At 32.0% G+C, this 25,599-nt stretch overlaps 2 protein-coding genes across 2 annotated transcripts in view; both read left to right on the top strand.

Moving 5' to 3' along the window:
- The window catches only part of LOC115877173, a 128,967-nt gene that overhangs the window by 14,458 nt on the left and 88,910 nt on the right, over nt 1–25,599 (top strand). The window lies entirely within an intron of this gene.
- Nucleotides 21,651–23,306, top strand: LOC115877255. The gene has a single exon (XM_030893407.1). It carries the CDS (start codon nt 21,651–21,653, stop codon nt 23,304–23,306), a length of 1,656 nt encoding a protein of 551 aa, XP_030749267.1.

Below are 25,599 nucleotides of genomic sequence, written 5' to 3'. Positions count from 1 at the left end.
ATCCAGTTTTGTATTTAATAAAGATACAGGAATAAAAGAATTAGCAGACAAGATGTTTCCTCTAAATTAAGCTTTTTTTCTTTGAAACATTTTTCTGCAAAATAAAGTGGCAGAAATTGTAGGTGTTAATCAAAGTGATGGTTCAAGAATTATTAAAAAGTTTCACGAAACCATGCGTTCAGCACCGACCAGGAAGAGGTCGGAGAAAGCTTACTACTGCGCAGCACATAGTACAACCGTTGATTGAGTTAAGTACAACCGCAGATTGAAAGAATTGGGAAGATACGCAACCTAACGGGCGAATTCGTGACAAGGCTGATTTGATTTCCCCTTAAGTTCTGTACGGTAGAGATACCAGTCGTTCTGGGCTTAACGCATAAAACACTTATTTTCTCTGATTCGGCCAGCGAAGGCATATCGATAACGGCGTGGATCTGAAAGCGACAGTGTTACCATATTAAAATGTGCAATATATTATGTAATACGTTTGACGAAAATATCTTTGGATGAAAAATACGATTTTATTTAAATTTATTCTTCTTAAACATAGAATAAACAACAAAAATTAAAATTCTTTTATATTGAGATATGATTGAAAATACGATTTGGGCATTTTTTAACCGGCCAGGACAAGACACTAAAAACATTAGACGATCAAATCTATTGTGCCAAGGCTCCTTGATTAAGAATTAGTGTTTTAACATAGCTAGGTTGAGATTTAAAATACGATTTTTTATTAAGCGAGAATGTCAAAAGTTGACATATGATACGTCATTCTATTTAGAATGTCATTTTTTATCGAATAAAGTGAAAATATATCGGGGGTGCCATTTTAAAATCAAAAGTAGTAATAATTTCCGGTGAAACAGAAAGTGACCAAAAACAATTGAATACGTCAATCAATCCCAATTTATATCATATATTAACATACCAAATCTCGATTTTATATCTCATAAAATAAAAAAGTTGTAGGGGTCAGCCACTTTTGAAACGCACCCGGTAGGTACTGAATATGTCATATAATCGAAAACAGTCTTTAGTTGGCTTGGAAATGTCGATTATTGACATTTACCATAATATTTTACATATGAAATAACAACGATCTTCATTTCCAAGCCAACTCTGATGCCATTCTTTGTTTAATCATATAATATTATATTAAATTGTTTAATGAAAGAAAATCCGCATTATTAAGGTACTGTACCCAAAATCCGTAAATCTGCGGATTAATTAGTAGTTCTGGCAACACTGTCTCCGGCAACCACTCACTCTGATGACTGAAAACAGAACTACGGTACAGAATTATTTATCCGCTGCGCAGAGCTAAACTAAATCTCGGAATTCTCGGACAGGCTGACGGTAACGCCAGCTACATCTCGGACATGTTTTGTGCCACAAAATCGCCCATAATGTTGCGCATCTTCTTATTCCTTCAATCAACGGTACAACGAAAGCTTCATGTAACGAGCTTGCACGCCATGAGGGAGTTATTGTATCAAGACAAACTTTATCACGTTGATGAAGGTCTCCTAATCTAGATCATTGGAGATTTTTGCGATTTCCAAAATTAACAGAACGGCAAACACGTACATGTTTACAATGGGCACAAGAAATGGTTGAAGAAAATCAAAATTGGGAAAATGTCATATTTTTAGATAAAACACGAATAGGCCTAATAGCGGATTCTCGACGAATCCATGTCTGGAGAGCTCCAGGAAGATAAGCCAGATTAGCTACAGCTCAGCCCTGTATCCCATTTCAAGAGGGTTGTGTAATGTTTTGGGCTGGGAAAATGAGAGGCGCTCGAAGACCATTAGTTGTTATTGACAGGACGAGTTTACACTCAGGAGGTGTTAAATCCAATTGTGCGTTTATTCGGAGGAGCAGTTGGACCAAATTTTATCTTGGTTGATAACAATGTACTAACACATTGGACAATGAAAATGCAAACCAAACCCTTTTGTAACGAAGAGAGAATAACGTGTTTACGATGGTCTGCTAATTCACCAGATGTGAACGTAATAGAACACGATTGGCATTCTAAAATCACGAATAAAGAAACGAAATAACCCATATTTTACTTTATGAGAATTAATAATTGGCAGCAATCGAAGAACGGGAATAAATTCCACAAGCCTATCTAGATAATCTGATAGGCAGCATGCCAAACCATCTAATAGAGTACAGTAATGCCCGAGGAGGCAATCCAGACTACTAATTTCAATACTTTTCTTCATTCTTTATTTTTACACTTTGAATTTAATTTTAATTTTTAAACTTTATAAATCAGTTATCTATTATTTATTAAAATTAGTTGTAATAAAAGTGTACAATACAGAAATAGATTTTTTATGTAGTCTAAATTAATTCATGATTAACTTTATAAATTTATATTTCCTGAAAAGATCTTTTAATTTTACTAAAAAAATATGTAATAATTTTAGGCATATATGTTTTATATCAGGAAATAAATTCATTATTGAGTAATATCTAGAAATCATCAAAAGAATAATGCGGCAGAGACAGAATTTTAAATTTCAATTATATACGGTTCGACAATAACACAAGTCTTAAATAATGAATATACTTTTGACGGATGCATTTTCAACAAAGGCTTTGTTTAAAATTCTTTTATTACTACTGAAACAGAAAAAAACATCGTATACTAATTTGCTTCACTGCGCCGAAAGCAAAAAATAGAAATTAATTTCAAATATCGAAATCCAACTAAATTAAGAACACTTCTTTTAGTTGGAGTCGCGCGTTAATCAAAAAGAAAGAAAGACAAAAGTATTTAATATATGGCAATCAAGCTAAAACAAAAGCCCTTTAACTCTTTTAGAGAGATCGTAAACGATTAAATGCATTGATTTTTTATTAAATACGTTCTAATTCTATTCCCTCTACTGATCCATTTTGACATTTTGAATCGATCAAATATTTGAAATTATTTTTGTTATTATGAAAAAATAGAAAAAACGCGTCAACGACGGCTGGGAATGAGAATCGATGATAATTTTGGCGATATCAAGCCCTAGATGTCATTTACTTTGCCCGTAAGGTTGCATTTTATTTTTATATTGATTAAAAATGATTTTTATATAGTGTAGTTTAAAATTCAGGAAGAATAATATTTTGGAAACACATTTGTGTATCTTGGATCGTTCTATCCTTTTTTAATCTTTCTATAATTGATGTCAATTCTTGACAAGTTTTATGTCAATTTTTAGTAAATAACATCTAGAAAGTGACCTCGCCAAAATTATCATCAATTGTAATTCCGACTTTGGCGCCATTTTTTTAGAGCATTTCATCAATTTAAAACGGAGAATCTTTACCAGATAACGAAAAAATTCTTGCGTAAAAAATTAATGTCAACATTGAATCTAAATGCATTTATGATATATCGTATGGTTAGTATTGTATATTGTATTGTTAACATAATATTGTTTTTTACTAGTTTTTATTTATTTTTTTATAGTATGTTTATAGTATTTTATTACAATTAAAGAGAGAGAAATGCTGTAAAATTTATAATAATTATTATGATTAGGTACTGAATAATTTGTGGTAAAGAAATGGTGAATCGTGTCCTGTTATATTATGACATCAAACATAACATTTTTAGTTTAGCCTTATTTTATCTTTCTAATAAGATATATTTATATTTTAGTATTCTTACATTTAATCAAATTATCACAATTTTTTAAGCCCAAATAAATAATAATAGTAAAAAAGAGTAATAAATTTAATTTATACTATTTTAGCTATTAAAAAATATCGTGAGACGCCTCTTGCTAAAATGGGCCACAACAAATCACATAAAGAGAACGTAAAATATATTAATACTTTACATCCGTATAACATATTATTTTTGATGTTATTAATTTAAATTTATATATGAACATTTTTGCTCTTGAGATTCTATTGTTTTACTATTCGTGGACAAGTACATTTACAGCCGAAATCGCTTATAACGAACACGAAAGGACAGACAACATTGTGCGCTAGACCTGAGTGTTATATAGATATACAGGGTCCGGCAATAGTGCGTCGGGCATCTGTAGCTCCTAGAATAAAAAAACTTGGGAATTTTGTTCAAGTCCAAACCTAAAGTACGTACTAGGATGTGTCAGGAAAATATTTTAACTTCTACAGAGTGGCTCAAAAAAGTGTGAGTGGATCGGGATGATTTTTTTTTAAATTGAACACCCTGAATATTATTGCATTTTTGGCTTCCTTTCACATCACTTTCTTAATTCTATAATATGATTAAATATTTTTCGATAGTTTCAGAGATATCAATAAATAAAAAAAAAATTAAAAATACAAGAACTGTCATGAAATCAAAACTATATTAGATATTTACTTTAGATGGTCTGTACTTACTTTGCTATAAATACGGTAATGGCAAATCATAGGGGATGCTCAAAATTCTATGCCAAACTTTCTAAAATATAAAATAATTTTTCTTCGTATTTTTTTAAACAGAACACCCTGTATATTATTTTTTCAATAGATGGAGAATTAAAAAATAAACATTTTTGTATTTAGAGTATTTCAAAATTTTTAACGATTTCGCAGATATTCGCGGTTTTATATTTCATATGCCATTTTCGACCAGTAAATTTTTATCAAAGCCACCCAATAATTTTTTCTCGTATTTTACCGTTAAAGGAGCCATATGAAATAGTACCGTATATCTGAGAAACCATTAAAATTTTTGAAATACTTTAAATACAAAAAAAATCATTTTAATTCTCCATCTGCTGAAAAATAATATACAGGGTGTTCAATTTAAAAAAAATCATCCCGATCCACTCACGCTTTTTGAGCCACCCTATAGAAGTTAAAATATTTTTTTTTTCTGAAATACATTCTCGTACATACTTTAGGTCTGCACTTAAACAAAAATTCCCAAGTTTTTATTTTTAGGAGCTACAATGCCCGAGGCACTATTGCCAGACCCTGTGTAAGCTATATCGATTTCCGATTTTTTTTAGAATCTTTCTTACAGTGCCATACTCTGTATAGAGCGTCGGCTGCATCTCCCATGTACTTGTGATGTGTCATCAGTGTTTCACAAGTATATGGGACCTACAGTTTATTATATTTATTATATATTGTGTGTATTATAAAAATAATTTTCTCTAAACTCAATTTTTTCTGTTCAAAAGCCATATAAACTATATACGTCTATGAGACGTTACATCATGAAATTAGCAGATTAGTAGTTAAGGGTTAATATTACATAAAAATGTGAATCTTTACCCCTAGTACTTTCGTGTTCAAAATTACTTGAAATACTAATGTGAAAAATAGAGAAATATATTTTTAATGTTGAAATTTTTTTTTTTTTTTTTTTAGTAATAATTAATGTTGATTTACTGAAAGTAATACTAATTTGCACAGTTATAAATCATCTTTGATCGTTGGTATCTCTGTAGAAGCAAATTTTCTCATAAAATATTTTAGTAAATATTATCTCTAATTCCATATTCCATAAATTCCATAAACTAAACAGCTGATGTTTAATGGCTAGGGAAACGTTAGAAATATGAATAACCGAATACTAAACCCGTTTATTCTACACATTTAAGAAATGAAGATTTTTAAATAAAATTAATTGGAAATAATATATTTCCAATTAGAAATCAAGTGGCGTGCTTTCTTTCACAAAAAAACAGGGTTCCAAAAATGCCCAATTTTTTTTCTTCGTCATTTATTTATGACCTTTAATCTGTACAAGTACTGGCACCAAGGGCCTAAAAATAATACATTTTTCAACAGTAATAACAAAATTATTAAAATTGTTAAAAATTTAAAAAATAAAATAAATGTAGAATTTCACATAGTTATTCCCTGTCTCTTAAATATTCCTTAAGGTTATGATAAATTTTCTTTGGTTTTTTTAACAATGCTGATGGGATTTTGTTGTAAGTCCGCACACTTCTATATATGGGAGAGTCCTGTCCTTTTTTGGTCCTGGCATAGTTGTTTCTGAGTGTTTCTTTTGTTCTTACAAACGGGTGTGATTGCTTTGGCTCAGTACATTATTGCTTTTAATATGTTTGTTCTGTATACCGTACACAAGTTTAGTTTGTTCAAGTAATTTTATTTTCTTGACGTTTAAATGTGGATAATTCTTATAAAGATCTTCACTTGGAGTATAAAAATCAAGACAATATATTTGTTTTACAGCTTTGTTCTGAATTCTTTGCATTTTATTTAACAAATATTCACTTGCACCCCAACAAGGGATTAGGTAGCGAAGGTGTGGCTCTATGAAACTGTTATAGATCAAATATCTAACTTTTGTACTCAGCTGGTATGAGCATCTTCCAATTGCTCCTGAATAAAAATTATTTTGGTACAAGACAGTTTTAATGTAAGTTTAGAAGCACATGAGTTATGAGTTAAATCATATTTTATATATGGACACCAAGTTGATTAAAATCAGTTTTCCCAAAGTGACAAAAATTAATTAACACATTTTAAGTAAGATAGTACTTACTTAGTAAATATAGTAATATAATTAGTAAATGCTAAAATAGAAATTATGATTTACTTTAAATTAAAATAGTGCTTTTTTAAGCGTAGTGTAGAAGGTAGAATGAGTAAGAAAAGGGGTTATAATCACCGCATTTAAAGATCTATTGTGTCTCCCTTTCTTGAGTTATAGCTAATCATACAGGCTTTGACTAGTATACTAGTACGTGGGGATATTCTTCTTGTAGAAGGGGGCGAAATTATTTCCATCCTCTTCTGACAACAGATGTTCATCCTCAGAGGAGTAGGCATCTACCTCCTATGAGGGTATACTCCCCTCCACGATTGGGGTTTAGCCCTCCGTGCCCCTTCACAGTCCCGGATGTTGTCTCCGGCTGAGGTATCCGTGAGGTGGAGGCTGGAAGATCTGTCTCCATTTTCTCCACCTCTTTGCTTGGTTTCTCCATAGATCTAATACCAGTGTTGTCCCAGATCTATCTAGAATCTATGTAGAATTCTCCTCCTTGGATTTGAGGCCTCCTAGCCTCCTTGATTTGGTCAGATTGTCTCCTCTTGGTCCGGGCGGTTAGGCTAAGACCCCCCTACACTCTCTAACCGTGATACATGACCATACACAGTAGAGGGTGTCTGGTATGACAGACAGGGTAGTCCTATCCTGCATCGTTGTGTGTCTTAGTGCAATTCCTGGCCACAACACTCTAGCCAGGGACAAGTGTCAATAGAGGAAGATATATTATAAGAGAATAGAATATCTTATATTTTAAATATACCTCAATTAAGAAAATGTAAGAAATTATATTTTTAATTTTGTGTTTTCTGTTACGCCCTAGTAGCCAATTATTTTACGGTCATTCATCTGGGACTTTCTTATAAATATTTGTAAATAGTTACCGAGTTCCTCTTATATCGGACCACTCTTTTCAAAGTAATAATTCATAATATAAGAAAATATGATAAACATTTTCTATGTAACAAATTTTAACACAAAATTAGTACACATTATGTGATATATTGCATAACAGTTTGCATCAATTATATCTAAACATAAAATGAGAGATCCATTGTAACATGCTTTGGAATAGTCCCAAAGCATGTCAGTTAACCTGATTAGCATTATGTACAGTGACGGAATTTGAGAATGGAGTAACATTTTTTATATATCTGGAATAAATTATTAGCTACATGGCTGTTAAACTGCATTAATGAAATCGAAACTAGATTATTAACATGGTATTATAGAAGCGTTCCAATAAATCTTATTCCAAATAAATAAATAAATCTAAATGAATCATTTCACATTTTTATAATAAATTCAGCTTAATTTTAACACCAATATAAAGAAAGAGTTACATACTTTTATACAAAAACTAAAATTTAAAATTTTGTACATTCATTTTTGTACAATATGTCATAAATAACTAAAAGTACATGTTGTTTATTATTATCTGAAAGATTATATATGATAAATTTCTTTCCCAGTATGGTTAGAATTGAAATTTGTTTTCAGGTGTTAAAGACATTTTGTATTAATGGGGGCGTAAATTTCAGGAATTCTACATCATTTGAATGATATATAATGTTGTATATTTACCTTGCTCGTGTACTATATATTTTTTGTATTATAACTCTATTTAAAATGTGAGTTTGATGATTTTATTTTAAAAATAAGTTTTTTAATTTATTTTCTAAATTGCATTCAAATGGCAGTTTGTGCAACGATCTTTGGTCACCCGGTTTTCTGTCCTTATTTTAAATTAATTGTGTATTAAGATTAGTTTTTCCAATACTAGTAAACTAATAAAGGTTCAAGCTTATAGAAACACATAAAATTTTTATTACATTTTTATTTCACTACACATACTATGGTTTGTAGGGGATATCTGATATTCGTCTTTTTAGCCTGAAAATTACTCCTTTTTATTATCTCTACTACGTTTCATCTTACTATCCCAAGAAAAAGAAAAATAATATTAAAAATAAAATTTGAAAAAAAAAAAAATATTTTCATCTACAGTCGTTCAAAATTTAATATTTCCACAGTTTTATGATTTTTTTTGAAAATATTTCCTAGATTTGTAAAATGAAAATGTAAAAATATGAGTTGATTACCTCTGTTACAATGTTAAATATTTCACCTTTGTTTCTTTGAAAACATATATTTTTAACTCTATAGAGTATAAAATAGTTGCTTGCTGTAAAAACAGTAGTTGATTTTATTTCAGATTAATAAATCAATATTTATGACTATGTAAATTGAATAGTAAAAAAATAGTTGTAGACTAACAGCGTTTTCAGATGGAGCGGAGCGTCTGCACAGCAGACCGTCCGCGACTTCGGTAGCAAGTACCATGAATTTATATGAACGATTTCACATTGGTCGCGTATGCTCCGTCGGGATGAGCTATATTGAAAAAACAGCGTACGGGCCGCCCCATCTGAAAGCGCTGTGAGCTTAAAGTATTACAATACTATTTTATTTTATAAAAAAAAAAAAACTCGTAATACAAATCTAAGTGTCAAAACAAATGACAATGTCAGGGAAATAATGTGTAACTTGACATTTTTTACAGCTACCACCTGAAACCCAGCGGAAATTTAAATTCCAGTTCATCAGCACAATGTATTTCAGCAAAACAACGAATTTAAATATCGCGCCCTCTGTGCAATGACTAAAACAATTGGATATCAAATATAAGTTTTAATCATCATGGTTAGCGAAACGCTAACCATGTTAGCACAATCAGCAGATGATTAAAAAGTGTTTTGGTGTACTGTTGTGAATTAAGTGTTTATTTTGCTGTAGTAACAACAAATTTCCAATCTAGCTGTAATAATAATATGGTTGCTATCCTAGTTACTAATACATGTAGGTGTATTTCTGAAATTATAATGCTTCGTTTTAGAAAACATTAAAGTGTTTAAAATAGAAAAAATATGATATAAATAACGTTTTTAAAAGGTGTTAGAATCATGTATTAGATAATGTATTATTAGCTAATCAAATTTGCCGGTTTAATTAATACCAACAGAGTAAAATTACAGATTTTAGAATTAAAAGCAAATTATTTGTGTCTTCAATGGGCACCTCGGTCATTGAAAACATTTTTTGTCCACTGAGGTATTTTCAAGCGAAAAAAGCGATTTTTATGCAAAATTAGATTTTTTCCCTCTTAAGGCAATGAAACATTATTAAAGTCTTTGTAGAAATTTCTCACTTTCCCTTTAGAAGAAAATTAAAATAATAAAACTAATCAGCTTAAATCGCTTTTCCCGGAATACATTCTTGCATAAAAAAAATCATTTTTCACTTTTCTAATTATACTTCTCGGCTTGATTTTATTTATTTTTATTTCATTTAATTTTAAATCACCAAAAATAATGGAATATTTTAGCTTTTACTGAAATAAAATTTAAAAATGTGTGCTATGCCTTCGCAAAGTTAGAAATGAAATATCTCACAAACAAACTCCTTATTTTATAGATTAGGATTGCAAATTTACCGACTTTTCAATCTACCCATAATCGATATGTCGCATCCATTTAGTGTAATTGTCCGTTTCATGAAATGGATATGCACTTCATAAACAGGTTAGGTTAGGTTAGATTCGCAAACTGGTTGGTTTCAGTTCGCGAAGTAGATATCCATTTCATGAAAAGGACAGTCCCATAAGTCACATTTCGAATCTGATAAAACATGAAATTACCGGTAATTTACCGGTCTATTTCCTTATCAGAACCAGCGGAAAAATAATAAAATATAAAAGTAACCTTCACCAAATTAAACTAGAATTTTTAAGTGCTTCTCTAATTCCTTCTTGCTCAAAATATTGCATATTTACAGGTTGGTAATTACACCATATTTACAGGGTGCCGCCTCTTATACGCCGCGGAGGCTCAGGAGAACGACCGTTTGTATTGAGATGAAATTTTGTGAGCATATGTGGGTTAATTCACAGCACTTTTTAAAAACATAGACAGTTCTACAGGGTGTCCCCAAAATTGATTTTCAGATTCTGGGAGAGAAAAATAAAAAAGAGATATTTAACATTATCTAGAAATAAAGACAATTTTTAAATTACAATAAAGCTACTTAAATTGGAATTTACCGGTATAGCCTAATATGTGGTTAAATTAACTATTGTACCTGTAGATATTATATATTTTACAGCTGGAAGCTTGGTTGGCATTTGCTTTTTTACTTATTGCAAGTAATAGAGAATTTTCCTTAATCGACAAGGTTTCTGTCAAAGCAATACGTAGCCTCAACTATCAGGCGCATGTCGACGTTGACACTTCGCGTATGGCTTTGTTTGGTGTGACCGCCGGTTCATAGCATGATTTGAGAAATACAGATATTATTATTGCCAGATTGTTCGTAAAAAGTTTTAAATCTCTGCTATCCACTCTTGTTTCCATTTAAAAAACGGTATGCGATTTGGGCGTAACGGCAGAGAAACACGAAGGCTTTGGACGATCGAATCTGCTTTTCCCAGGCTCTTTGATTAAAGATTGGTGTTTTTAACACAAAAGCTGCTCGATTTCAAAATATGATTTTTAAAGGCAAAAGTAACGAAGTTGGTAAATGATATGTAATTCTATTCGAAATTATTTTCTATCTAATAAAAAACCGAGGTGCTGCCAAAATCAGATGCGTCATTGGTTGGGGCGGAGTTGTGCGTGACATTTTGGACAGGATGCTTGGATCTTGATTTGGTGCAGGACTGGGACTTCCTCTGTAACAGTTCTGAAGATTTCAGCTTCGGCTTCATCTTAGGTGCTTCCGGGTTTACTCTTTTCCTGTTGGTTTCTTTAGCCGTGGCAGTCTTCTTCTATCCATTCGCCTCCACGTGAGCGCGTACAACCTCTTTTCTTTGTCGCCGCATTACTTTATATTCTTTACCTGCATTTGTTCCACGGTATTCGATTGTTCTTAATTCGGTCTCTTCTTGTTTTCCCATTATTGTCCTGAGCGTTTTCATCTCGGCTACTCGTAGCATGCTCTTCGTTTTGTTGGTTTCCTCTCTGGTTTCTATTCCATATGTCATTATTGGTCTGTTACAAGTCTTTACGCATATCTTTACGCTGCTATCATATCGTTCATGTATTCGTTCATGTATTGTTTACCTTAAACAGCCGGCAACCAGTCGCTTTTGTGATCCTGACTGTAAAGTCCTTCGCTGGATCATGGTGGCTCGACAGATCCATAGCCAGGTATTTGAATTGTGAGAATTGCTCGATGATTTTGTCTTGAACTACCAACTTACATCTCACGGGTTCTTTAGCTAAGGTTATGCTTTTCGTTTTTCTGTAGATATGATTAATATTAAATCGCTTAAATGACCCTGGTAGAATCTGTGAAGCTGTTTCTGCAGGTCGTCCTCCGTTTCCACGAAAATGGCTGCGTCATCGGCGTTGCATACCATGCTGATTCTTTTCTATCCCATTCGGTATCCTATATTTAGTGATGATACTTCCTCTATAATTCTGTCCATTAAAAGATTGAACAGAAATGGGCTAAGGCTGTCATCTTGTCTGATGCCTCCTGGTGTCGGTATCTCTTCCGTATAAGTGCCTCCTGCCTTTACTCTAGTCCTGTTACGTTTCCGCCTGTGTTTAGATTTGGATCCTTTCTTACAATGAAGATTGTCCTGGCATACCTCTACGATGGTATATTAAGCGATGTCGTAAAGGGCGCACCCTATCAATTAACCTAGAAACAGAGATGACTAAAATAAAATGGAACCCGTCAAATTCTTAATCTAATTTGCTGTATACGTTTTTACCTAAAAAATCAAAAAATTATAGGGGTAACTTTTTCGGGTATATAATAACCACTTTTGAGGGACGTTTTGCGGAGACAGCAGGAGGCGTAAACAATACCTTAATCCCTACATGTATGCTAATTATGAGCCCTACTGCATGGAACGATCAGACTGAAGAACTGTTCGTTGGACTGAAGGTCGTCCGGAGCGACCGGTTTGGAGTTCGGAATTCAAATGTTCAAATCGAGTTAACGGGTGGTAGAAGATATTGAAAATGAAAGACACTTTAAAAATATTATATCCAAAATATTGGATCTGTGTGCAAATATGATTCGAAAGCTTTTAATGACCGGCACGATGTGATAAACTTTGGATGAGTTTTTTTAAAAACTATAGAGTTTGAAACAAAATTTATTCAGAAAATATCATAATAAAGTAAAAAAATATATTTTTTCATATTTTGTTTTTCAATTATCATTTTCAAATATAAAATTTATTACTCCTAAAAAGAGAATATTAAAGAAATCTTGATGTAAAGGTAAAGAGGTACCAATGTAGGTCACAATGCTGAAAAAAAATGTAGGAAAAGTAACAAAGGTTTTCTAAACTATCTTTTAAAATTTATAGATTGTATTGGTTTTTATACAAGAAAAGATACTGACCTACTTTCTTAAGTCGAAAAAGGCAAGGAAAACAACGGCACTCATGTGAAACGTGCTATGTCACTATAAAACGAATGTCGGAAAATCTACAAAACGGCAGCAGGCCTAATCTGTGACTGGCGACACAATTTCGCTTACGGCATAAAATATATATTTTAAAAAAAAAAAAACTTTATTTTTAACAATATAATAACTAATTGAAGTGTTTAAAGGGTAACTTTTTCATATTGTATTAATAGATAGAAACAACAAATGGTAGGAAGAGCCGTAAAATGTAACGCGTGACAATTTCGAAGTTACAATCATAAATATATCTTAAGCCACGTACACATTTGAGCATACATGAGCTGAGTATAAACATACGCATATTTTTATAGTGTTTACGTTTCATTAGCCGCCTATACACGAAAAGGATTTTTAAAAGACTTGTTGGGGCGCGGTCTTTACCTCTCATTAATATCTGTGCGTTAGTGGACTACCGCGAAAAAATATCGGATATGTGGCAGTCCCGATGATTGTGAGTTCTAAACTAATGAAAGATGAAACTATGATCTCTTCCCGGACACAAACGGTAAATTGTGAGACAGGAAATTGTAGAGAGAAACAAGCCCTATAACATAAGATACAACATTTTAATGAACAGTACATTCCATAAAATCAATAAAATGAAAAATATACGAAATAATATACGATGTACTGATTTCTTTCTAAAATCGACAACTATGAAACTATGATCCCTTCCCGGACACAAACGGTACATTGGAGACAGGAAATTGTAGAGAGAAACAAGCCCTATAACAAAGGATATAACATTTTAATGAACAGTGCTTTCCATAAAATCAATAAAATGAAAAATATACGAAATAATAGACGATGTACTGATTTCTTTCTAAAATCGACAACTATGAAACTATGATCCCTTCCCGGACACAAACTATACATTGTGAGACAGGAAATTGTAGAGAGAAACAAGCCATATAACATAGGATACAACATTTCAATGAACAGCGCTTTCCATAAAATCAATAAAATGAAAAGTATACGGAATAATATACGATGTACTGATTTCTTTCTAAAATCGAGAACTATGAAATTATGATCCCTTCCCGGACACAAACGGTACATTGGAGACAGGAAATTGTAGAGAGAAACAAGCCCTATAACAAAGGATACAACATTTTAATGAACAGTGCTTTCCATAAAATCAATAAAATGTAAAATATACGAAATAATATACGATCTACTGATTTCTTTCTAAAATCGACAACTATGAAACTATGATCCATTCCCGGACACAAAGGGTACATTGTGAGACAGGAAATTGTGGAGAGAAACAAACCCTATAACAAAGGATACAACATTTTAATGAACAGTGCTTTCCATAAAATCAATAAAATGAAAAATATACGAAATAATATACGATGTACTGATTTCTTTCTAAAATCGACAACTATGAAACTATGATCCCTTCCCGGACACAAACGGTACATTGGAGACAGGAAATTGCAGAGAGAAACATATAACAAAGGATACAACATTTCAATGAACAGTGCTTTCCATAAAATCAATAAAATGAAAAATATACGAAATAATATACGATGTACTGATTTCTTTCTAAAATCGACAACTATGAAACTATGATCCCTTCCCGCACACAAACGGTACATTGGAGACAGGAAATTGTAGAGAGAAACAAGCCCTATAACAAAGGATACAACATTTTAATGAACAGTGCTTTCCATAAAATCAATAAAATGAAAAATATACGAGATAATATACGATCTACTGATTTCTTTCTAAAATCGACAACTATGAAACTATGATCCATTCCCGGACACAAACGGTACATTGTGAGACAGGAAATTGTGGAGAGAAACAAACCCTATAACAAAGGATACAACATTTTAATGAACAGTGCTTTCCATAAAATCAATAAAATGAAAAATATACGAAATAATATACCATGTACTGATTTCTTTCTAAAATCGACAACTATGAAACTACGATCCCTTCCCGGACACAAACGGTACATCGTGAGACAGGAAATTGTAGAGAGAAAGAAGCCCTATAACATAGGATACAACATTTTAATGAACAGTGCTTTTCATAAAACCAGGTATGAGCGTTTGTAAATTACCTCGGTAAATACCAAAATATCTGTACTCTGAACAATCGAGTTGGCGGATACGGAATGTCATATCTGGACTGCGGTACAGATCGCTTAAAAATCTTAAAACAAAAGAGAACATTGCTTTTTAAAAATGTCCGTGGACCATACTTTTATTGACATCGGGTCAATCAATAATTTTCCCAATCAGCTCGATATATTAATGATGTTGCCCGTATTACTTATCAAGCAATACTACTGTTATAATAATCAATTAAGGCCGCGTAAACAAACTAACATTATATAATAACATATATGTACCTACAGTTTCATATATACTAATTCATTATTATAAAATTAAATAATAAAAATATGTAATAATTATATTCCTGCAGTTTAAGTGTGCGAAAAGATTTGTACTTAAATATCTACTCTACATATTATAAACGCGCGTTCAAATATTAATATTGTGGAATATATATCAACATAAAACGAGATGTAATTAACGAAATATCATCGTAACAGCATATGTTTTAGAAACGACTAGATTTACTTATTTCGCTGAGATTTTATGAAAAAAAGTCCTTTGCCTCAGCTACAGATACCGCCACGTTTTAGAAATAGCTCGAAATGAAACGAAATTGAACGAGACAACAGAAAGCGCCAAAAAAAAGCCAACGCCCTTCTTCGCAATTTTTCTACAATGTTTTTGGGTGATACAAATTATTATAAAATCCGAAGCTGCTACAATCAGATCTTTGGACAATTTCTGTATTATCTTATTAAGAGCGCTTGACTTGACTATCAGCCATTTAAAACCCAGGCCTCTGTACTATGCCTCTCTGCTTCTGTATATTTGTGTTGTCCACCACTTTTCCTTCTTTCTACAATGTTTTTGAGTGATACAAATTATTATAAAATCCAAAGCTGCTACAATAGACAACTGGACAATGGACAATCTTTATTATATTGTTAAGATCACTTGACAGCAATACCTTTCAGGAGAATAAAATATGGATATTGGTATCTGCATTCTTCTTCGCATGAGGTGAACACACATGACGAGAGCGCACACATATTCTCATGTATACCCAATATATTGGCGCTCGAATCTGTACCAAGGCTTTACACAAAAGGAAGAAAACCACTATTAGAGGAAGATGTGAAATACACGTCGGAGTATTCGAGTGAAATTTAGACTCGGTCTTTTCTCTCAACCGCATAAACGAGAGACACCCCATAAAACACACGAAAATGGGACACCCTGTGTATTAAAAAATATCCTTCACCTTTTATTTCGCATTAAGCCATTCTATTCCTATTGGACATTTAACTAGCTGCGTCAATCATTTTCCGCTTTTGGAAAATCGCTTAATTCAATAATGGATTCCAGGCAGAAATTTGAAAAGGTTAATGGAACTCCCGGAAATATATTTTTAACACCGATTAGTCTTTTTATATATAAATAAAGCAGATCCGAAAATTTTTCATCGGTTCGTCGATTTCTTTATACTGTATATCCCTGGATTGTCTTTACAAGAGGAAAAATGCATTGCACAAAATGGTTAATCTTTTTATACATTTCCAAATTCCCATACCGTTTACACTTTAAGTGAAATTTGCTAAGAGTTTTAAAGTGTTGAAGAATTGATATTTAAAACAAACCTATAAGTTTACCTATTAGATTCTTATACACTATGTCCCGTGATTGTCTTTACAAGAGGAAAAACTTTTTATTATTGACATTTTGAGAAAAATATATTCTTCATAAAAATGTCTATTCTAAAATGGTTCATTCCGTTTATACTTTTCCAAATTTCCATACCGTTTTAGAAAAAAAAATATTAAAATATAGTAATTTTTTTGAAAAATCAAAACGCATTTCAATAGTAATATAATTTCGTTTTCATTCTTCGATAGATGACTATTATTAATTATGATAAGCTTCAATATAGTTTGCTGTTTTAAAATGTTAAAAAGGCACAGAATTTATAATCACATTTTTCGTAGCATTGAACTAGATAAATGTTATGCTTCTTTAACATCACGGGGGTGTCACTTGTATGGGAAAACAGGCAACAGTCAAATTTAAACGTGCCAAGACCAACGACAAAGAAAGCAACATCTGCCAGGCATTGGCTCTCTTTGTCACTCACATTGCTTAAATCATGATACCGCGGCCATTTTGTCAATAAAGAAGCTGGCCGTCTGTCCTGGCAAGTGATTTAAAACAATTTTGCTTTTTTACAATATTAAATTACCATTTGGATGTATTTAATACGATTATTCAATTAACTGGTAAGTCTGAAATTACACACAAATACTTTATTCGTAAATACAACTAAGATGTAAACGTATTTTTGTATTTTTAGATTTCAACTTTTGCAAGGACCCGCCGATAGAACTTGCCTGGCAGCGTACCTGTTTAACTAAACGTATTATTTCCTGATAATATCAAAACACGTAAGTACCTCTCTATAATTTATGATGAAAAATGATTTTGATTATGTTTTATGTTATTTAAATACTTTCTAACCTCAAATAATAGTAAGATCCTTGTTTATATCGCACAGCCCGTTCAAAACTGTATTGTCTTCAAAAAATGTTTACAAAACAAACAATTATTACAAAAACAATGTCCTTTTAATCTGATTTATACCTCAGAAGGATGCCAGTAAAATTTTATTAAATCAACATTATATTATTTGGCCATTAATATGCAAAAAGGAGCATATTGCCTTAACTTAAACTTTCTTTTACTTCTCTTGACAATGTTCTCTATATTCTCTATTTTGAGTTAGTAAACTTTTGAACGGGATGTGCGATATATAAAATACATAATATATCCAAGGGTATGATCTGATAAAAGCATTTTTTGATGCATTTTTTGGTTGTTTATGCACGTTGGCTTGGTTTATGTTTAATTCAGCTTATATTTATTTGGTATAATAGTTTTTTTGCCTTTGGAATGGCAGGTATTGAGGCTAGATAGTGTTTCATTAGATCATTAAAGGAATTTAAATTAGCACATATTTTTTGTGACATTAGTGTGTTATTATGATACAACTACTAGGTATTTGTATCATAGTGCCCTTATGCATGTTATTTACCTAGTATATACTTATGTATTATCAGTAAATAGATGATAACATATTACTAAAATGTATTTTTAATAGTATGTTTATCTTTCCAATTCACTAGTTATTTGCAAAATGTATTTTGAACTAATTTAAGTCATTAATTGATCATCTTTCTTTTTCAGGTTCTGGGATATTCTTTTTCATTGTTAAAAAATATATATATATTTCAATATTATTGTAATGTAAATCGCAGCTCTAAAAAATAAATGATATTGTTTACTAAATGTGTAATTTATTTACTATGAATTTTCTCTGAAAATAATAAGTCTTTAATAATATCATTGATTTGCTGTGTAAAGTTAATAGACATATTTTTTAATACTTTAAATTATATTAAAGTAATAAAAAATATGTTTATTAACTTTAAACAGTAAATCAGTGATACTTTATATATATATATATATATATATATTTATGATAAAAATATTTTTTAAAAAATTTCCCCTCTTTTAAGCCCCGCCCCTCCAATTCCCCTCAATTTAGCTAGTACTGCCAGGCTACACCAGGTGGCGTCTGTTTCCATTTTTTAACATGAAGTTAGCATTTCTTTAATGTACCTATTCTCTGTTTAACATATAAAACAAAATTGATAATAACCATAGATATATATGTATATTAACCATCTATTAACTTACGTCGGATGTGCACCACAGAAACAATATTAGGGAAATTTAAGGAAAATAGGTTATGTAAATCAAACGATAAACCTGGGAATAAACCTACCTAATTTATTAAATAAAAAGAAAAAATGTTAACGCGTAAAGGAGAGCGTAATTAGAGCGTTGTTGGGTGCAATAACATTCAATACTTCAACTTTTCCGGATATTCAACTCTCCCGAAACAACATCTTATAGCTTCATTGTTTCCCACACCAATTTAATCAAAAGCAAAAATGGATTCAAGCAGTTCGACGAAACAAGTGAGTAAACAAAGTATTCATTACACAATCAAAAAATTAAATAATATACATACCTATACTATGAGAGGATAAAATATAATTTGCAATATTACCGGTATACTTTTTTTAATCAACTAGTGATTAAATGTTTTATGAACATCTTCTAAGATTATATATATGTGCCTATAAAAAATTTCGTTATAGCCGAAATAGCCCCAATTATGCCCCACTAGCAAAACCGGTGATTAAAACTATGCTCGCTACCGTAGTTGAACTCATGTAAAAAGTACTTTAACTGGAATAATAAATTATAATACAAGTGAGACCTTCTGAAGATATCAAAATATTTACTTTTTTATTTTTATTTTTAGAATTTTCACAAATTATACTTCCTAACACTTTTAGAATAATTAAATAATAAATTTTTCATATTCTCGCTATTTAAACCCGTGTATTTGTAAATACTAGTTGTTTACGATATTCTCCGATGGTGGCAGTACCGGCGGAGAATGCACCAAATCTATACAGCGAAATACAGAGGCGGCGGTAATTTACCAAGTATGATTTTAAAAACGATGCACATAGAAAATAATGAATTAATAAACAAAACCATTGTTATAAAGACAGTTCAATTTTCAAATTTGGATAATGTTGTGGAAATTATTAGCTGAAGTCACTAATTTAAAAAAAACTGATACTCAAGGACGCAAATACTAATCAGAATAGCTTCTTTCATTAATTACTCCGAAAATTAATTTTTAGTTCCGCTACCAGTTGGCTTCTAACTCGAAATATTTAATTTTCTGGTCAATTGAAAAATATTGCGAATTGGTAAAGAACTAGGAGTGTCCTTTAATATCAACATTGCGTGCGCTATAAAAATAGAACGACATTTCCTTAGCTATTGACCAGTCCGCTTGTTTCCTATCAAAGTATTGCAGGTTTTAATCAATGTTTTTCTTCCCTGTTCAGGTTTAGTCAGCACCATGAAATGAAGGAGTCAGTTATTTTGAAATATCTTTGATGATAACGAATTAATTCTACTTCCCAAAAAAATTAGATATGACCTTTGAATAAAAAGATTAAGGAAAAAGTATAATTGTTTAGTTTTAGAAAGATACATAAATATTATTTAATGTACAATTTTTTGGATGAACGGAAATCATTGATTCACCATTCACTGATTTGCTAAGACTGCGCCAATAAAAGTTCAACAGCTATTTTTAAAATTTTTACTGGTGAATGCTAGATGCTATCATTCCCTGAGAGAGGAGTGATTTTGAAAAGGAAGATTCAGTTTGCCACGTGTTGTAAAATATAAGGATAAATAGAATAATAGGCAATAAAGGGGCAACATTAAATTTGGTTTAAAAATCACAAACCATAACTTTATATTTTATTGCGCGTGACCTAATATGTACAAACCCAATGCTATTTGGAAAATGCGATGTATATATTCATATTAATTAAAATTAAGGGTTTAAACAGTATCTGCTTGCAGATGGCTGCGTATTAATAACCCATTGCTGACCTAATTTGTTTGATATGAAAATGTTTATTCTTTTAGTGGTTTTAATAAATAAATGGAATAATACCAGTGGCGGCTGGTACTAAAGGGCACAAGGGAACGTGCCCACCCTCCATACACCATAAATCCAACCAATTAAAAATATAGTACATCATTATTATCATTATAATAATTTTATTATATTATTGCATCAAAAATAATCAAAATTACTTTCCGACTATTGAGATGATAATATTTCAGCCAACGGATATCAAAACTTGTTTCCGGGGACCACTCATATTTTGTCCCGATATTTATTGCATATTCTTGACGATCTGGTGACCGAACCGTTAAAAGTAATGGTTAATTCGCTAGCGAAATGGGCACAATATTTTGCGTCTCTTCCTCTCTTCGCATGCACTTGTCGGTTCGCTTTGCGACGCGACGGCAACGTCGGCGAATTTTATATGAACACTACTCTACACACACGTTATTTAATTGATTGGTTCAGTTTGAGGAGGCGGATCATTGAATATTGTTTGTTGATTTGGAGTTATTGAGTTTTGTTTGATTTTAATTATTTTTAAGTTTATTGAATATGGAACTAGAATTAAATTGAGTGCAATATATATTTCAAAAGGCTTCGCTGGAATACCAGGAAAAAATTTTAATTAAAGAACAAGAAAGACCTACCCCAGATTTGGACATTAGCTATACGTCTACTAGTAAAACACGAAGTTACAAAAGAGTGTTTAACAAAGGTGTTTACGAGAAATATAAGTGGTTATGTGGCTGTTCAACAACAAATAAACTTTTTTGCTTCGTTTGTTTGATTTCAAAAAAAGAACACGTCGTGGACTTATCAAGGTGTTAGTGACTTGAAACATTTAGGCGAAAGGACAAAAAAACACGAAAATTCGGAGGCTCATATGAATGCCTATGTTGACTTTAATGTGTTAGGAAAAGTGGACATTCGAGAACAATTAAATAGTGCGTATTTGCAACATAAACTAAAGTATAATGAAAACGTAGACAAAAATCGTCATATCTTACGGCGAATTATAATGTGTATTAAATTTTGCGGTGCTTTTGAGTTGGCGTTGAGGGGACATGACGAAACATCTTCATCTGAAAATCCAGGTATTTATCAAGGTTTAATCAACTTTGCCTCTGAATTAGATTCCGCTCTTGCATTACATTTAAGAGATGCCAAAGTGTTTAAAGGCACCTCAAAAACAATCCAGAATGATTTATTAGATGCTATGTTTGAGGTATATCGAAATGAACTGATAAATCAAATAAAATCCGCTAAGTTTATTGCCATAGAAGCCGACGAAACAACAGATACCTCAAATCAACAACAAATGGTAGTTATAATTCGGTATGTTTTTAACGGTGAAATTTTTGAGAAGTTTTGGGCATTCGTTAAACCAGAGGGGTATTCTGCAGATATTTTAGCCAATTGCCTCATGGACCAATTGAAATTAATTTTAAATTCACCGGCTGATAATTCTAAACTAATAGCACAAAGCTACGACGGCGCAGCAGTAATGAGTGGCAAAAATAATGGAGTACAGGCAATAATCAAGAACATATTTCCCCACGCTCACTTCGTTCATTGCTATGCACATCAATTTAATTTAATTATGGAACGCGCCACACAATGTAACAGAAATATCAAAATATTTTTTGCAAATGTTCAGTCCTTCTCAACTTTTTTTTCCCGATCCCCAAAACGTACAGCGGTTTTGGATCAAGTTGTTAAACGGAGGTTACCACGCGCCGTAGCTACGAGATGGAATTTTAAAAGTAGAGTCGTAAACACTGTTTTTGAATATAATGAATTGCTTAAAGAATGCTTGGAAAATATTATTGATCAACCAGGAATTGATTCAAAAACAATAAGCGAGGCATCTGGTTTATTAAAGTTCTTAGATTGTCCAGAGTTCATGTACTGGTTGAATATGTTTCATAGATTAATGCCTCATGTCGAGATTTTTTTCAATCAGGCACAAACTCGAGGAATTGAGAGCTCCCAAATGCAAGCCGCAGTTGATCAATTTGAGCAACAAATTGTTCAAATCAGGCAAAGCTTTAATGATTTGGAGTGTGACGAAGATGAAGTAATACATCCTGCCAAGCGCCCACGTGTGACATCAACTGGAGACAGTCGGAGTACAATCGCAAAAGAAGTATTGGATACAATTTTAGTTCATGTCAAAGACCGTTTCGATTTTAAGGATCATTTAAATGCAGCCAAACTATTTGATGCCAGAAGTTTCAAATCTTACAGGAAGTCATTTCCACAAAATCATTTTGAATCTACTGTAAAATCATATCCAATGTTAGACAGTATAAAATTAAAAACGGAGCTTACAGCAATTTATGAGAGAGATGATATGTGCAGTGTAGACGGTGTTTTATTAGTCTTAGTCTTTATATCGGAAAATAACTTGACGACAGTGTTTTCGGAAACCAACAAATTAGTAGACATAATCTGTACAACTCCCATGACGACGGTGGAATGCGAAAGATGTTTCTCAACTCTGAAACGTATAAAAACTTTTTTGAGAAGTACTATGTCCGAGGATAGACTGAACGCTCTGGCAACATTGTCAATAGAAAAAAAGTTTATACAGTTGATACCTGACTTTGACAACAAAGTGATCGAAGTTTTCAGCAAAAAAAAAGACAGGAGGATGGATTTTTTATACAAATAATGTTTTTGTGTTAATTTTTTATATGTATTAAAAATTATCCATTTAAAATTTGTTTACAAAACGTTTAGAGAATATAAAAATTATTATAATTATCTTTTAGTTGCTCGAAAGCAGTGGCGGATACAGAGGGGGGCCAATGGGGTCAAGGCCCCCCCTAAAATATGTAAACTGGGTTAAATATTAGGCTTTTGGGTTAAAAATGGCGTTTTAAAAAGCATATTCTACATTACTTTTTGTTTGGGCCCCCTCTAAAATAAATTTCTGTATCCGCCCCTGCTCGAAAGCTTTTCATTTTTTTTGTGCCCTCCCATGAAAGAAAGTCACGAGCCGCCACTGAATAATACTATCGATATATCCATGCATGGCAGACAAAATCATAAAACATATTTTTCTTTAATGAAATAATTTCTAAGGGGAGTAAAAGACTAACCACAGGCGCCACCGGTCATCAAATGGTGTAAAAATTGCGAAAGTAATAATCTAATTTTGACACAAAAGGTTAAGCGTAACTTTTTTTAATTATAACTCAGAACTCAGTTTTAATTGTTTCAAACTGTATTATTAGGTTTTGTTCGATTTTGTAAATGTATAAATGTTTTCTTAGTATAAAGTGTTGCATTATAAACACACGTATGTTGGTCAGCGGCCTGGCGATGAGATCTTTGCTCGATTAAATTTTCTCGTTTGAGACAAAATTCGACTTTTATAGCGGTTTTTATACATATAAATCTGTGAATAAAAAGATTCAGGAAGGAGCATATCAAAAATCTGAGATCCACCGGGAGGGGACTCAAATATGGCGGACTTAAATTCCGGTTTATCAGTGCCGTTCTAATTTTATTTAAAAAGTGTAAAACTATGATGTAGGGTAGACGTGGGTTAGACTCAATAATTTCTTGTTTTATTTTACGTTATGAATAAATGTTGGTATTTATTAAAATTGTTATAGAAATATATAATTCTAATAAAAATAGATAAGTTATAATAATTATTTATTAACACAAGCATCCGATACGCTACTGAAAGTCAAATTGAGGTATCTAAATTCTTTGACATCTAATCTTTAACAAGTAGTGAAAAAAATGCAAGAAAAAATATATAATTAGTTAATTTAAGTGAATTTCATAAATGATCGGTTTATTTATAGTATCACTACATAGCGAAAAGTTATTCCATTATTTCACTCGATTTTTGACCGAGACCACGCTACACAATCAATTATTTTTCAGTCTTTTTCGAAAAATGTCAATAGTGTCACTGTTAATTTAAGTTCTACCACAATTTCCATCTAGATTTACTACCTTTATACAACTATCGGTAGTAGAATAAATAATAAATAACATAAAATAAGCTCAGTAAAGACTGAGAAATCTACAAAATTTCAAATCAAATTCAAATGTGTCAAATCAATCGTCAAACAGAACTGTCAAAGATCCCCACCCTAAAGTCCTTTTTCCGCCCACCATGCATGAATACATGGAGCAATATACCCCTTCCTTATTCTTTTTATTCAAAGATATAAATGTTTATTTTATTGAATAATAACTGATCCTTGGGAAGAAAGAGCGTCTAAAGGGCCGGCTACACGTACAAGCTTTACCACGAGCTTACCTGCACAAACCTGTTTGTGTCGGGAACTCGCTGTGTGTAGACGGTAGAACGGTAGCACGCACAAACCAACAAACGCGGCCTGCGTAAACGTCGCGCTGCCAAAGATTTTAGTTTGCGCACACCAGTTTGTGCGGTGATATCATACGTGTAGACGGTATCAGCGAGTTCAAGGTACAGTTCTGTGACTTGTGGGTTTTGTGTTATTAGTTATCAACTCTTAGAAAATGTCTGATATTCATACTTATTCCAATAAGGAGTTTATGACGAGTTTTATTGAAATATTGATCGTTGCCATGTCTATGGAAGATAAAATTGAAAGATTATTCCGATAGAAACAGAAAAAATTATGCGTACAAGAAAATGGTTTTCTATTTAAGTCAGTTTTTACTCCACTTCGATCTATACCGTTTATTTTGCTGTTTTTTCTTTAACAATAAGCAATAAAAAAACAATAATTTGTCACTTGGTCTTTCCACGAACGGAACCACAAATTCAGAATAAAAATAATGACGAATGTACGCTCTTACTTGCATCGTGTGGACACCGCACAGTGTTCCTTCTAGTTTGCGCAAACTACACCGTGCAGGCAAGTCGCTTTCGTGTAGCCGCCGCTTAAAAGCCAGTTTTTACTCCATTTCGATCTATACCGTTTATTTTGCTGTTTTTTCTCTAATAATAAGCA

Source organism: Sitophilus oryzae, unplaced genomic scaffold (assembly GCF_002938485.1).
Source record: "Sitophilus oryzae breed Bouriz unplaced genomic scaffold, Soryzae_2.0 scaffold_1442_pilon_pilon, whole genome shotgun sequence".
Lineage (NCBI taxonomy): Eukaryota > Metazoa > Arthropoda > Insecta > Coleoptera > Curculionidae > Sitophilus > Sitophilus oryzae.
The sequence above is the reverse complement of the archived record's forward strand: the minus strand, read 5'-3'. Positions and strand labels throughout refer to the sequence as shown.

Coding starts and splice junctions, on each gene's coding strand:
- LOC115877255 (XM_030893407.1), top strand. CDS start 21,651: ATGTGTATTAAATTTTGCGGTGCTTTTGAGTTGGCGTTGAGGGGACAT.